Raw genomic sequence first — 16,339 nt, forward strand, 5'->3', positions numbered from 1 at the left:
GGCAGGGAGACACTCTTGCCGCCTCCGCGTGTTCTTGGCCCCGAGGGCGCTGGACAGCAGCGCCTACGAGGAGGGTTTGATTCTGAACGTGATCCCAGGAACAGGAGCGGGGAACGAGAAGTGACAGGGACCTTCCTCAGCTGGTCACCAGCGCAGCCCGCGGGGGCTGCCCCCGGGCCCAGCCCCCACGGCCGCCCGCCCAGGAGAGCGGGGAGCTACAGCTGCGGGAGCAGGGCCGCAGCGCCGGCTGAGACCAGGGGCCACGGGGCGCGAGACGCGTCCGGGGCCTGCGCTTCCTCACGCACCGTTGGTGCCGGGCCCCAGCCAGGTCTCCCCGCCGCCTGAGGGCCCGCACAGGTGTGGTGGTCTAGGCCAGCCTCTGGAAGCCCTCCCCTCAGCCCTGCCCTAACTCCCTCCACACCTCCTTCCCTTAGTGCTGGCCGCACTTGCAAGGCAACGGAGGCCAAGCCCAAGCGGCCCATTCGGCCCCCATCCTGGCAGGCATCCAGCACCGTTGACAGTGAGCCACCTCCTTTCCTCAGCCTTGACCCTCCTCTCCTCCTCTCCTTGCGCCTGCACTCTCCCTCAGTTTCCCTCCTTCCACCTCCTGGCAGGACAGCCCAGGGTGCTTTTGGTACCACGAGGCACCTCCACAAGTCACGCGTGGTGGCCTCTGAGCCCCTGTCCGCCCCTCCTGGGTGCTACCCTCAGGTGTCACCCAGAGACCCTCCGGCAGCACCCGGCGCCCTCTCCTGTGACGCCGAGCGTGGTGACTGGGGGAGGAACTCTCACAGGTGTCCTGCAAACCCGCTTCTACCCTCTGCCAAGTCCCACACAGAGAGGGACCCCATCTGCATATCTTAAATTTGCTGCCTGAAGCAACGCTGGATTCAGAAGCCAGGTTTTTCTAGCAGTTCTCTAGCCAGATCCTACATTCTGGCTACAAAAGAGGAGATGGCAGAGGTGGCCAGTAGGTGGGTGCTCAGAGTGTTCTTCACACCACTCGGAGGTGCTGAGGTCAGAGCTGTGTCCACTCTCGGCAGACCAGAGGTGACGAGGCGGTAGCCCGCCTCTTCACTGCCACAGTCCAGGGCCATGCAGAGGCCAGCATCCAGGTGTCAAGCCTGGTCACGCTAAAAAGAGAAAAACCACTAATGGGGAAAAAAATGTCCTCTCACTGAACCTTAAAATGTAAGCAAGCCCTCAACAGCTGCCAACTTTTATGAATTCATGTACCTCAGCTTGGTCCCAACTGTAAGTTCATCGTACATTAAAAAAAAAAAAAAAAGAAAAAGAAAAAAATGCAGTTCAAGGCGAGCCAAAGGCTACACGCAGAAGGCATCCGTGGCTGCTTCCAAGGGTGTAGTTCTGGGGGGTGTCTACGCTCTGAAACCCCAAGGCCCAAAGCAAAACCCCACTATGCATTAGCGCAGAGCACTGCTTTGATGGAAAGGGGAGGGTGCAGAAAATGGTTTTGTCTCGTATTTTATTACATCAATGGCTTGAAAATTTTTTATTTAACTTCAGCAAATATTAGAAATAGAAAAATGAATTCTGCAGAATTTCACAAATAAATTTTTCAATCTCCACTAACAAATGTTATCATTCAATGGCTAAGCAATTATAATGCTATGAACATTCACCACAATGAGTGTGCTGATATAGAAAACAAGCAAAAAGAGACATTAAAATATTACTTACAACAGCATTATTACAACATATTTTCTTTAAAATTCCAACATGGATTTTATCACTTCAAAAGATATACAGCATTTCCATTATATTTGCAAACTTAACCTTATACATCTTTTAAAATCTTGAAAAATTTTAAGCAATCTAAAAAGCACTTAGCAAAGTTGATAGGTCTACGTAATGGAATACTATCCACTCCAGTAAGAATTTTAGTTTTCGGAGAAGGTGACTGTAAACACTCATTATCACACGACATGCATAGACTCTACGGACCTTCCTTCTTCGGAATCATAACATTGCCGCAATTGTGCTTTAGTGTAAGAGGGAAAGCTGCAGGGGGCCAGCGAGGGGCGGAGAGAGAATCTGTTTGTGAGCATTGCACAAGACCACTAGATTCAGATTGGCTGACTACCTTGAGTCAACGTGAAGCCAAGTTTCACCTGATACTGAAAGCTTGGATCCTGGGTCACTGGGCTTAGATGCAGGCTGGACGAGAGAGGAAGCGAGGCTCTTGTGTGAGCTGGCTCCGTCTTTCCTCGGCTCCGTTAGCAGGGATCCAGTTAGTGTAATGCACTGTTTGGCTTATTTTTGGTATGCAATTATACCAATAGTACATCTGATAGTTAGAAAGACAAAAATAGGGCATAGCTGAAATTTAAAGTGACAGTGAGCACACTTAGAGTGGTGTGTGGTATCGGAGGGAACTTTTATACACAGAAAACAACTGCTTAATTAGTCCACCACGGTAAGCTTGTAAAACGCAACAATTTTTTCATTTTCATTTTTTGATTAGAGAGGTTGGTGACCATCGAAGGGTTGTATAGGTTAAAAACTATCAAAAACCATTTTGAGGAACTGGTGTCCTGGTGGGCAGACACCCCGAGACCACGCGGCGGGTGTGTTACACTAACTGCCGGCCCCTGCAGGCACCAACACTTGACTGTGAGCACAACTGAGGCACGGCCTTCCTGGCCAAAAGAGCTATGTTACAGGGTCGATCGCTGGTTCAGACCAGTCAGCACAATATTCAAGTAACAAGGTGTTTAAATGGATAAGTGAAAACAATTTTTACCTAACACTTTACACACCTACATAAAATTAAATAAAACAAACTTTTAATGCATATGCAGTACAATTTATATCTTTTAGGATTTCTAAACTAAAAGTTAAACTATCATTTGCTTCAATGGTACTATATTTTGCACAATAACTTATACTTAGGAGAAATTTTCCACAAAAATATATATATAATTATGACATTCACATTGATCAATTTTTAAGAAGACAAAGCTTAAGTGAACATTGCATCCGAAGCAGTTGTCACTGTGGACCCTTATACATCCAAACACGACCTGCTGATGCACCGAAGTCTTGATATGTTAAAAAAGGGGCTTCACATAAATAAGATCAATCACTCAGCTTTTAAAGCTAGGTGATTTCTTGCATTTACAACATCATTGAAAAGACAGTGTAATGAAAGAGTTTAAAACACAGTGCTACGTTATGCTTGAAACTACAAGGAAGGAGTCTGGCAAAAACCTTCTTCCTTCTGGCAAATGACAACAACGACGCCCCCTTCTGGTGGAGAAAGCCAGCGCCAGGCCGCTGTGGCCGGCCTCGGGTACTGGCCGCAGTGATTCCTCAGCACCGGGTAAGCCCGTGAGGGGATGGTGCAGAATACACCCAGGGGCCCGGCGCCCCTGCCGTGCTGCCTGCCCCGCTCCCTAGGAACCAGCATGGGGCTTTCACGCCTTGCCAGAAGGAGAATTGCCCGGGCACGCAGAGAGGAACAGATCTGCTGGCAGAACGAGACCCACTGCAGCAAACTGCCTGCTGCTTCCATAAAGAGGAAGGAGGCCTTGAGAAGCAAAGAGAACCTACGGCCTCGCTTCTTGCCTAGTGTCCCCTTTAAGCGATGTGCAAAACTTTGGCCATCTCCTCTCCATGGTTTACCTGCCATTTTCCAATTACACAGCAGGCTTACGATACAAGCCCAAACAAACCCTACCTCATGACTAGTGTTATTATGCTACCCCGTCTAGGTGGGAGCAGCAAGCTGTGACTGCCCTCTGGCCTCCTCAGACGCCGTTCTTCACACGCTCTTACCTGACCCACAGACACCCTGTGAGGGGACAAGATGACAAAAGTCGGGAAAGTCCCATTTTACTCCCCTTGTGAATGACCTTTCTCCAGATTTCTAAAAGCATACAATTCCAAACAGTCTAGGTTTCTAGCTGACCTTCTTCCTAAAAAGACAATCAGCTGACTTTAAAAGGGGGGGGGGGGGGCAAGGTGCTTGGGAGTCAAAACACATCAAATTTTAATTGCATATTTTAAATTCTTAAGAATTCTGTTTGTGCCTTAAAGCATCTGCATTTTTTTTCTTTTTGGTATTGAAAGCAGGAAAAATATTTAAATGATGCAAAACAACAACAACAAAAGCTCCTTCAACATATTTAGTGCAGGCTGGACTGACCGTGGGCGGGACACAGGTTACGCGAGAACGCAGTCTGACAGTCTATCCCTCAGTCCCGCGGCGGGTCCAGAGTCTGGTACGAGAATAAGTGATTCTGGAAATCTCAGAACATTTATTAGAAACATTTAACTTGTTCCCAGTCCAACCAAAAGGCATTACAGACCACTTTGTACATTGTTTCTTTTCGTCTTGGTCTTACTAGAGCCAATAAACTGATCACTTCTCTGTCCTGTACTATAATATTAAAAGAGAAAAGAATGGTGTTTATATGATCACATCAGTATATGAAGGACAAAAAAAGCTGTATGGAGTGACATGTAGAAGGCCAGGCATACCAACAGAACGGGGAACACACAATGTGTAGCTTTTACAAAACCCTCACCAGCTATTCTAATACCCTTATTGAGCTAACCTGACATTTAAAATCTGCACTCTGTCAGAATCTGCAGCAATTTCTCCCCTGTCTCCTAATCTCAGTGATGTTATCTTTGGCAAGCAATAAACTTTAAAGAAGAAATAAGACACTAAAACAGAAAAAGGGTTGATAACATGGTTGCCAAAAGGAGAAGGCACCAATTCCAATGCACAAGCACCAGGTACAGTGGTATGGACCGCATCTCTTGGAGTTGGATGGTGGGGTGGGGGGGATCCAAAAAGACAGGGTTGGCTCCCGTCCTGGGATTACAATGCTGAAAGCTGAAGGCAGAAAGTGTTGAGGTCCACGTTCCCTTTAAGCTCGTGTCCAAGGACAGTTGCTGTGAATGAGCTTTCTACCACTTGGGAAGGGAGAAGGGCGAGATTTAAGCCAGATAAATTTACAAACCATAATTACACCCAACGTTTGGGGAAATGTGAGCTGTCTCAGGATGTTTGGCACAATGGAGATTATAATGCAGTCTGCCAGGATACTGTGATTTCCAAAGGAGCATGATATCACTTAGGTGGCTGCCTCAGAAAAGAACAAGAGAAACTTTCTAAAAGGCCAACAGGGTCACAGTCACTCTGAAAATTACATTATGCACAAAGTAGAAGTTGCAGGCCATGCAGGAACAGAGTCGTGCCTTCCAAGTGGACTACCTGTTTGAAGAAGCTGCTGACTGGGCAGAGCTGCCATTGGTGGGGCTCAGGAGCTTCGACTGGGGAGGGGTCCCCAGAGTCACAGGAGGCGTGCAGGCCATGAAGACTCCCCAGCACTTAGGCAGAGTGTGAGAGATGCAAAGGGGCTCTCTGGGAAGTGGCGCCACAAGGAGGAACGAGCACAGAATTAAGGCAGATGGAGCACAGGACTGGAAGTGTATGCCTTTTTTGGTAATAGCTGCTTGTCCACAGAGATGTGATGCAGATGGCTAGGTGATGTCTTGTAATACCTGATATCTTGGATAACACAGTCGTCCATACCAAGTGCTCAAAGCTACCAGAGTTTCTCATGAAGCAGATGCATATCTGACGTCAAGAACAGAAGCAGCCTGAGGAGAAAAGGGGAAAGAAAAAAAAGAATCATAGAGCAGGTGAACACCGCAAACTGCTACTTCTGGTGTGGCGAGACAGGGGGAGAGGGTGTGGGCTGCCTGTCTTTCTCGCACGCATGCGTGTTCCTGAGGGCAGGGCCTGGGCACGGCAGACGAGCTAAGAGGCCGGCCTCCATGGCCAGATATCTCAGGCTCGAATCCTGGCTCTTCCACTTTCTAGATGTGGATCCTTGGATAAGTTACTTCTTTTCCAATTTCTGTTTCCTCATCTGCAGAACAGACACAACAGTGACGTCTACTTCGCAGGATCAGATAAAATCCCTGGAAAGGTCTTGTCGGCACAGTGCGTGGCCAAAGGCAGCACTCAGGCGTGTCAGCGCTGGCTGGAGAGAAGCCGTGGCACCTACCCCCCTCAGCCAACAGCCACCGGCCCGCGCCGGGACACGGCGACACCCAGGAGAGCCAAGACTGCGGGATCTTCTTTAAAAGCCTCAAAGGCATTTCTGAACTAAAACTGACTCCCAGACCCAAGCCAGAAAGTTACAAGGTGTCTTAGCGCTCACTGCCACCCTCGTGATGTCTTACTGCTATGGAAACCACTGGGCTGTGAACCCCGAATCTGAAAACTGCGGTTCCTTCGGGCGGTATCCCCGTTTATGGGAACAGTTAGGTCGGGCGACTTCCCCTCACTAGTAACACACTCAAGCCACTCTGTAACTCTGAGGGAGCCTCTACCTCTGAGCCAGTGCTGTCCAGCATCCCCACCACCCGCTCTGACACGCACGCACCCCTGCTCTGCACTGCACCCTTGTCCACCTCAGAGAACTCTCAATCTCAAAGGCTCAAAACCCGTGGGCTGCCTTCCCTTCTCAGTCCTGAAGGAAATAAAGCCCACAGCGAACAGGCCCTTACGTTACTGGAGCTGCTGGCAATTCTGATGTCCTCCTCCCTGTCTGTGCTACATTTAACACACAAAATCTGAGGGCAGAAGGGGTGGGCAGGACGCTGGCAGACCTCTTTCTTAGCTGCTGGAATCCACAGGCTACACAACGAGAGATCACAGGGGCACCCAGTTCTAGGCACTGGCCAGACGATAAACTAACATTCTAACAAGTTCCCGCAGGCCCCTCACGGACGCAGAAGCAGCCGGTCCCTGTGCAGACCGATTTCCTTTTGCAAACTGCTATCCAGAGAAGAGAAAAGCCGGTGGAGCCGGAAGGCTGGGAGGGCAAGGAGCGTTCAGAAAAAGGGACGGCGGCGCCAGGGGCTCAGCTCACGGTCCCAGGGCCCCGGGGTCGAGCCCCGCTTCTGCCTCTGCCTCTCCTGTGAGCATCCTTGCTCTTGCTCTCTCAGGAAGGAAGGAGCCAAAGAAAAGGCAATAAGGTGTGTGACGGCAGAGACTTAAATGATTGAGGAGGTGAGAATGTTTACAGACAACATGAAGATCATACGTTAAAGAGACGTCAGGTCACAGTGCTGGTTTTGAAGAGAAGGCTGGGCAAACAGACACATGGAAGATAACCACCAGAGAGAAATGAAGATGTGCTACTTGGTGGGAGCTGCGGTCATGGGTGAGCCAATGCTCCCAGAGACTGGGAAGAGGACTCTGTGCGCATGTTTTGATGTACAACCAACATGGTGAATGGACCATGAAGAACGGCCCTTCTGGACTACAAGGAAAGAAACGTACTGTCAGTGAATGAACCACGCTTAAGAAAAGGGAGGAAAATACATGGGGAAGAACTCACACGCCATCCCACTGGTGATGGCCCTTGGTCCCAAATTTATGACATTTTTTAGGCTAACCCTGGCAACACCCACTTTGATTAAATTTGAAGAAGGAAGAAAGCTAAAGTTTCCTATTATTTCTGCTTCCTGGGACTAAAGCTGAAAAACACACACGGAAGCTGTCATTCTTGCAAATTCTAATATTCCTTCCCTGGTAATTCTCATCTTTCAGTGCTTCTGGAGTGTAGGACCTGAGGGAAGTTAATCTGCTGCTAAAGTGGCAACTAGCATTGGGACAAGAATTACTGCTAAAAGCTGCAAACTCCTTCTCTCTGCTCACATGCTGCTAGGTTCCAGGGTCTCAGGCTGGGCCATGCATGCGTGTGGCTCAGGAAAACACTCACATTGTTGATAATATAAGTCCTGTAAACTTATCACAAAGATTTTCTGGTAGAAAGCTCTAAAGAGTCTAACAAAACGAGGATGTTTTAACACCCTTCTGACAGATATAAGTACCTTGTGGCCTTTCAAGTTGGTGCAGAGGCACAGAGTGCTCCATCTATGGCATGCTGGGCGGAGGGGGCGCGGTGTGCAGATCTCCCTCGTGAGGCACCCTGTGCGCTCAGGTCAGGAGTGGGGAGGGGGGCCTCTGGGCAGCTTTTATAACCAGCCTCTTAGAGTAAAGGGGGAGCACAGACAATACAAACTAGGTAATTTCAAATCATTCCTACCAGGGTCTGGAAGAGGCTTTGATGAGAAAGTAACTCTTCCTGTAAAGCTCATTTAATCCTTGGAGTTCCGTGTCAGTGAACAAACTCAAATGTCAAGTGATTGGCAATGAACTCTTAACCTCTGCCTAGCCCCATTCTCCTCCTCTGTGGGACTGGGGGTAAATATATGTAGCAGGGCTGGCCAGACTAGCTAGGGAAATGGCCGGTAGCCCTGTCCCAGGAAGCAGGGACACAGCAGAGGGGGCCGTGAAGCCTCAGGAATCTGGCTGCCTAAGCTGTGCCGAGTCGGCAGAGGAGATCGGTGCAGCTATCCTGGAGATTGCCAGAATGTCAGCCACCAGCCTGGAAGGTCCAGCCAACCACAGAACCTGGAATTGTCCCCATCAATATTTAAAGCCATTAGCCCCAAACAGCATCAAAGTCTGGATGATCTGGGACAGCAGAGACAGACCCAGGAGCTCCTGGTTGGCTAGCTGTGCCGATTCACCAGTAAGTTCATTAACCTCCTATTGAGATGACAATGCATTTTATATGACTGAGCTTGACTGACGCTGTTCAAGGCACTTCCAACTAACTGTTTTATGGCTGAGTTCTTACTCGATCTAAGGAATGTTGGTAATGTGGAATATACTGTGACTGGAGGAAACCAGGATGGAATTAAGAGTTTGTACAGGAATTAAAATGTGAGTAATATACCTAGTGACCAAAAACTAACTGGCGTCAACACTCACATTATGGTATTTATAGGTAAAAGTCAAGTCACTGACAGAGCTGAGAGCTAAAAATATTTCTACAGCTGAGAAAGGCCATCAAAGAAGAAACCGAATATCGAGCATGAACCTGGCAGTGATCCTATTGTTTCAGATTTACCTCGTCTTCCTCCTCAGGCATCTTGATAGAATTATCCGGGGACTTGATAGGTTTCTGGCTACTGGGCCCATTGGTCTCTTCTTTACCATGTTCTGCCTCCCATTCTTGTAAAACTTCATCTATGTTGAAGCGGCGTCGATAATTTACAAAAAAGTTTTTCACTTGTACCACTGATTTGTTCCCAATCACATCTGAGATTGCCTGAAAATCTCGGCCATATTTCCTGATGGCTAAGGATGTAAGAGAGCATTGTTTTTCAATACAGGGGAAAAACAACTTTGAAAAACCCACACAACTGAGACTTACCCCTTCCGTTATCTAGATAAGAAAACATACGGGGCTTCTAACAGCAGGCACTATCTTAATGCATTATACCAGTGGGAAAAAGCAGCAACGGAGATCTATTTCGTAGATGACTGATCCAAGAAGTCCAGTATGACCCTGTCATCCAGAAGTCTGCACCTTCTGTCACCCGTCCCAAGATACCTGAAGTCATCCAGCCAGCAGCCTGTGGCTATGGACATTCTGCATTCTTCTTTTCAGGACCCCCCCAAGACTAGGACACCTCCCAACTGTAGAATTCTGACAACCTGCTGCTTTTGGGGTTTTGTACTTTCTGACCATTCAGAACCCAACACACTCCCACAAGCAGTGGGATGGGAATGGGGTGAGGCATGACTTTTCCTAAAGGCCCCAGAGCTGCAAGCCCACAAGGACCCCCCATACCTTGTACCGCGAGAAGCTGCTCTTCCGTGGTCCAACGTGCATTACATTTCTGAGTGACCTGCATATATCCAAATGAGTCATGTGAGCATAATGCGTCTGAGGTGTGTGTGTCCTTACGAGAGTTAATGCATCTTATTTTTTCTCCTGTCAGAATTTCAACATCAACTAGGTTTTCAATATTGTTATCTATACCTTTCTTTCTGTGGGAGGTACGCTGGAAATGTATTATACAGGCATTCAATTCTTAGCACGTAAAACGTGGTTATGACTTCTAAGATGATGTCAACGTAATCCTACCTCTGGAAGCCGATATGGTTCTATTCCACCGTCAAGTTTTTCTTTGAGAGCACTGTTTGTCTGTTTAATATTCTGAATCTGAGAGAAAGAAGAAAATATTTTAATTTTAAAAATGAAAAACTTTTATAAAGGTATGAAATGAAAATGAAACTAAAAAAAAAAAAAAGTAAAAGAAACAAAAAAACCGAGAGCAAAGAAGTACCAGATCTGTATGGTAGCCAAGATTTGAGGTCCCCACAGTATCCCTTCAGAGCATCTAACTAGATGCTGTGACTTGCTTAGAGCAGCATACAAGGGACAAGAAGGAGGGCATGGCGGTGAAAGAGCTCCCGTGTGCACAGTCCTAACTCATAATTTCTTTACAGTTCATCCCCTGAGTAGCATATCTGGAGTCTGACACAAAAGACAGGCAATGCCCGGGCTTTCCGCCACACAGAATTGAGCTCAAAGCTGGAGAGCGGGCAGAGTCAAGGCTGAAGAGAAGAGGCACAGCTCTGCAGCAGGACTGCAGATGCAGACTCCCAGGGCCCCAAGCACTGTCTGTCCAGGCACCACACAGGGCAAAAGCCCACAGTGCAGCCTTCTTTAATGAGAAGAAAAAAGAAAGCAGTATGTCGGTTTCCCACAAGCCTAATTTTGATCAACTGTAATTCTTCACTTTCTCACAGATTTTCTTTTCCACATTATTGGATTCGATGCACCTAATCTTTCACTGCTCATACCTAATCAAAAGAAAGACACAACCACCGAATCACTCCATGGTTCCTCCTGACTTCTGCATGGACTCCTGAATGCGCTGGGTCATAGGAATGCGCCCTTCCCGCTCAGCCCTATGTGCAGAGGCATTTCCAGGCGAAGCACCAGGGGGGACTCTGACCCTAGGGTTTTTCCTTTCTGAATAATCCCATGGGCAAAAAAAAAAAAAAAAAAAGCAAGGGGAGAAACAAATTCATTTTCCCAAATAAAACCTCAAAGACACTCATGAGCAGAAGGTGCCCTCAAAAGCAGCAACCTTATTAAGACAAAGAAAAGGAGGACTTCAAGAGGTAGGGGAGGGATGGGAGATTAGCGGAGATGGTGGTGAAGGACACGGTCTCATGGACACTTTAATAATTCTCTCCTCTACAAATCTTTTTATACTTAGATGAAAATTTCATTTTCAAATACTTACATTTCAGAGAATTCTAGTTTTGCATTTCCTTTCCTGTATTTTACTTCTTCTAAAAGATTTAAAATGGGGTGGAGATGTACAGGGGACCGGTGGCCCAGTAAGTAAGACCAGCGCTGTCCGGGACCAGAAAGTGAGCCTGTTTGCCACTCGTAAGGGCCTTAAAGCCTACCAGAAATACAGCCTACGCCAAATCTTTTTCTATTAATGTCAAATCAGAACATAGAAACAACCGAAAAGAAAAATACAGGAAATGTGCACAAAATTTACTCTAGTGTAAAACTAAAACTGAGGACCCTGATTTACTGAAATTTGCTTTAGTTCATTTTTGAAAAGGTACAAGTCAAATAAAATAAACTGGTACCAGAAATTGATTCACAGTGAGTTGTTGGGACAGTGACACCAAGCTCTCAGAGCAGCATTACCTCACAGAATGTTCTTGGATGCAGCAGTATTCTGCAGCTGTGACTGGCTACCTGACACGGGAGCCACCGGCCACATGTAAATACTAAGCAGCTGAAATGTAGCTTATGCAACTAAGGAATCGGATTTTTCATGTCTTCTACTTTCATCCAAACTTGAATTTAAATGACCATGTGTGTCTACTGGCTACCCGATCAAACAGCAGGGTCTCAGACTCTTGCTCGGAGCTCTCATGCACCAACCACCCATAAAATGTTGTAAGACATTCAAGATTATGTCCACTGAACTCTCCTTAGGCTAAAAACTAGACCTAGAAACTTGTAACAGGGAATTAGCGAATTCTCAAAAGTCAGCAATCTAGAATACTCAATGCTGCCAAGCACGCCAGTTAAATATGTTATTCTATTTGCTCCAGCTTGTTGTTCACATATGTATAAAACTGGGGATATATTGCATTGTGATTAAGTAACATACATTTTTCTAAGGAGACCAACCTATTTACCACATGCATCTTCTCTTTAAAAATCAATAAAGCATCACAGAGATTACATAAGTGACTACACGGCTCATTAAAAGTTTAGCTCTAAATTCTCATTAACTTTCATCTCTCTTCCTAATGTATCTGCCTTGTTAGAGATACTCAGTGTTTACTATCAGAATAAGGATAGGGTTTGGCTGCCAACATCATGCTAACAGGAAGTCAGAGTGGCAACGAGCTGCGTTAAGAAATACAGTATGAAAGCAATCGGCATTTAGAGAAAAAACAAAAAAAGCCATTGACTTGGCCTGGTGCCTTACCTAGACCTCCCAGCTGTATGGGGCTTTTCTACTTTCTTGTGTGACCGTCTCCCTCTCCACCCAGGAGACCTAATGCACCAGGCACTGGCCACTCGCTAATCTAACAGACGTCTGTTCCCCAGCCCCCTTCTCACAAGTATCGTCAATAGAGGCTGGGGGTCTTTCTCGGAGCTGGGAGGAGCTGTTCTGCAGAGCTCTGTCATGCACAAAGGACAGGAGCCCCCGGGAAGGTAAAAGCTTCTCCTGCTAGGAGGGCAGATGGGCTGGCTCCACCTCCAGCTCCTCCTCTGCCCTGAACGCAGGTGTGCAGGCCGCAGAATGGCTTCTGAAGCTTCCAATGCAGAAGAACAGCAAGGCGAAAGCCAGGACATTAAGAATGGCAGAGGAGGGAATGTGGGAGAATCCGGGTCCTCGACAATATACCACTGAACAGACGGGCTGATGCCAGCAGCCACTGGCGCTCGGACTTCTTGCTATTTGATAAAAATAAATGCTGAATTGTTTAAGCTGCTGTTAGTCAGGTTTTCTGCTATGTTCGTGCAAGCCCTTCCCTGACACCCCACCACACATGGAGGCATCCAGAGAGTATGTCCAGTGTGTGGACCGGCTGCCACTGTGAGTTGGCAAGTGCATTTGGCAGTAGCCCCGCCAGGCTGTGGGGGGTGAACAACCCGTCTCCTCCCTGGAGGTATAACCCTCTCTATTCAGTGTGAACTGGGAGTAGCTACCTTCCAGTAAAAAAATCCCTGCTCCTGACCCTGGCTGTGAAACCAAAGACCGCTGCATCTGACTGTAATGTCAGTCACACCTCCACGGAAGAAGGGGGCTCGTTTTCTTTCCTCCATATATTAACGTTGAATGGCAAGTGTTAGGGACTTGCTCAGCACAGGGGGAAACGAGGCCCCTTGTACAGGAAGATGAAAGTGCATGTGGGAGCTCACAGCCCCAGTCAGAGAGCTCTTCCAGTGCAGACAGAGCTTACAACGCTCCCTCATGCCGCAGCCCTCAGATAGCCGGGGTAAGATCAGGCAGACAAGGATTAATCTCCTCATTTGAAAAGAGGCCCAGAAAGATTAAGTGATTCTCCTAAGATGAGGGTGCAGCCGTGCCAGCAGCCAAGACTTGAAGCCAGTCCTCTGACTGCAGCACAGGAACACTTGGTCCTGTTCTGTGCTGCCACCTGACACGAGGTGACAGACCCGGCCCACAGCGCCCTCCTCTCATCTGTGAAATGATGGTTGACCTCCTATTCAACCTTCCATGGAACCATCAAGATCAACGAGTCAAAAGCAGCAAAAACTAAAAGGAAACCAACAGTCCACCACAATTTGCCCTGAATTCCCGAGAGAGAAGGATGGGGGAGGGGCGGAACATTAATGAAAGGACATTATAGGCTACTCGATTCAATTTGCAGTCGAAATGTACCATGTAAAATCAGATTCAAACGATGAGCCATTCCTCATGAGAGACATAAATAATTAGAAAAGGATTAATTTTAAGAACAGTATCCTGTTTTACAAGAGCATCATAACGTACCAAACATCTAGGGTAACTCCGACAAAGCCCTGGATGCAGAAACGGCACAACACCGAGAATTACAGATCTGTGTTGGTGGGGGGTAGATCATGTTCGGGAGTCCCGGGTTAGTTCTCCAGTTTAATGCTAAGTCTCTATTTTGATCTATACATTCAATACAATCCCAGTAAAAATTCTAGAAGAATTATTCTTCTGGAAACTGAGAAGGTGAATCTAAATTTTACATGGAAACAAAGCGTCAGGACAATCTTGAAGAACTTACAATCTAGACCAGATACTCAGATTTGTAAAGGTAGGTATAATGAAGGCAGGAGAGTATCAGCGAAGAATAGACACACAGACCAGAGTAACAACAGAAAACCCCAAAGCAGATCATGCATATATGGACATGGGATTCAAAACAAGGTCCTAATGCACTGAGGCGAGAAAAGCATAGTCTTCAATCAACATTACTGTTAACTAGCTATCCACATGGAAACACAAATGTCATGTAAAACACACACAGAAAAACATTTCCAGACAGACTGAAGATCAAAATGTGAAGAGCAAAACACCACTTTTAAGATAGCGTGGGAGAACAGCTTCATAACCCTCGGAAAGGTTCTTAACTTAAGAGCACTAACCATAAAAGATAAGAATGAGAAACTGGACTACCTTAAAATTAAAAATTTCATCAAAAGATGAACCATTAAGAGAGTGAAAAGGCAAGCAAGCCTCAGAATGGGAAGGAGGAAGTAATTTTGCCCCCACACCCAGGTGGGGGGAGATAATTAGGCAACGCCTGAGGACACTTCCGCTGGCACAACTGATGGGGCCAAGGTGCTACTGGCCATCTAGTGGCTAAAGGCCAGGGATGCTGCTGAACGCTCTGTGTACAATGCACAGGACAGCTCCTCACGACAAGTTATTATCCAGCCCCAAATGTCATAGTGCTACACTTAGTAAGCCCTAATGTAGTGTAACCAAACTCACATAAATTGACATGATCACCCTGGAAAACTGTTTGGAGTTGTTTTTGAAAATGCTGACAGAGGCCCTTGGATGGCTCAGTTGGATAAGCATCTGACTCTTGGTTTTGGCTTAGGTCATGATCTCAGGGCTGTGAGATCGAACCCCGGGTCAGGCTCTGTGCTGGGCGTGGAGCCTGCTCCAGTTTCTCTTTCCCTCTCCCTCTGCACAACCCCCTCCCCTCAAGAGAAAAGAAGGAGAGGAGGGGAGGGGAGGGGAGAGGAGAGAAGGAAAGAGGAAAGAGAAGAAAAAATGAAATAAAACGTTGGTCATACGCATACTCTGTAACTCAGCAACTCTACTCTTATGTACGTATCCAACAAAGATGCATACATAACACACCAAGAGTCACATAAAAAAAATACATCAGTATTATTTGTTAATGGCGTAAAATATCTACTAGTAGTACAATGGGTAAGTCACAGGGTATTTATACAGTAATGAGAAAGAACAACATCTATGGCTCTATACCACCCCGATGGATCTCACATGTTGAATGAATATCGGGCATAAGAGAAACCACATCAGATGATTTGTTTATATAAAAATCAAAAAATGGATAAATAATGTGTGGTTTAAAAAGTCAGACCAGTGATCAGCTACTCGAAGAAGGTGGGTAATGGGTGAGAGGGAGATTAGTGAGGCACTGGAGGCAACACTGAGTCCCCAAAGGGCAGGGACTACAAGGGGAAATGAACAGGGCTTGGGAGGCAGCGTTTCTTTTCTTGATCGAGAGGGTGGTTGTGTGGTGAGTGTGCTTACACTGTGAAAATCACTGACACACACACACACACACACACATATATATATATATAAATCTTCAATTTCAAAGTTAATTGAAAAAACACCAACGGATCAGTACCTAAGATCTTCTGTCCAATTCCTTAGAAACAAAATGCCCTTTAGAGATTTGTGAAGAGGACAGCTAGGTGTGTGAAACATACAAAGGCCTCTGGAGCACCGTTAGCCCTTGCGCCCAGGACCGGACCCGCGGTACCTGCCGCTTGATCGAGACCAACTCCATGTCTAGCTGCCTGAGCACCGTGGTGGCAGCCGTGGCGTTGGCAGAAACAGCCTCCACATCTTCTTGGGACAGAAACATTCCTTTGGGAGGTTTCCTTTTTGCTCTATTTTTAGCTTGTGTACTATGTTTCTCTTTTTTGATCTGAGGAACTGTCTCCGTAGGGGGCACCTGCATGATATACATATTTGATAAATGAGACTCTAAAACATTAAAATGCCAAAGGAACAGTAATAAGCATATTTTCTTAACATGGCTCTAAACAACTGAAGACAAACACCATGCCATATCATAATTACCATCTACAAACAGGCAGTTAACAAAAACATTGCCTACTGAATTTTGGCTAAACACATCAAAGTAGAATCCACTGCTCTCCGTGTAAACAACCTTCTT

The 16,339-nt window shown here is 46.6% G+C and overlaps 1 protein-coding gene across 3 annotated transcripts in view; it reads right to left on the reverse strand.

The window, feature by feature from the left end:
* Positions 1-1,498: 1,498 nt before the first annotated feature.
* Positions 1,499-16,339, reverse strand: part of RCOR1 (REST corepressor 1) — a 124,040-nt gene continuing 109,199 nt past the window's right edge. Inside the window, exons 8-12 of one of the 3 annotated variants that reach the window (XM_027570540.2) lie at positions 15,920-16,114; positions 9,990-10,067; positions 9,693-9,750; positions 8,967-9,196; positions 1,499-5,634 (exon numbers count right to left, since the gene is read on the reverse strand). In XM_027570540.2, coding sequence (XP_027426341.1) covers positions 5,593-5,634; positions 8,967-9,196; positions 9,693-9,750; positions 9,990-10,067; positions 15,920-16,114 — 603 coding nt within the window. In that variant the 3' untranslated portion in view covers positions 1,499-5,592. The remainder of the gene's footprint in view (positions 5,635-8,966; positions 9,197-9,692; positions 9,751-9,989; positions 10,068-15,919; positions 16,115-16,339) is intronic. The other 2 variants (XM_027570541.2, XM_027570542.2) reach the window with 2 other exon arrangements.

The sequence above is a fragment of the Zalophus californianus genome, chromosome 6, assembly GCF_009762305.2.
Source record: "Zalophus californianus isolate mZalCal1 chromosome 6, mZalCal1.pri.v2, whole genome shotgun sequence".
Taxonomy (NCBI): domain Eukaryota; kingdom Metazoa; phylum Chordata; class Mammalia; order Carnivora; family Otariidae; genus Zalophus; species Zalophus californianus.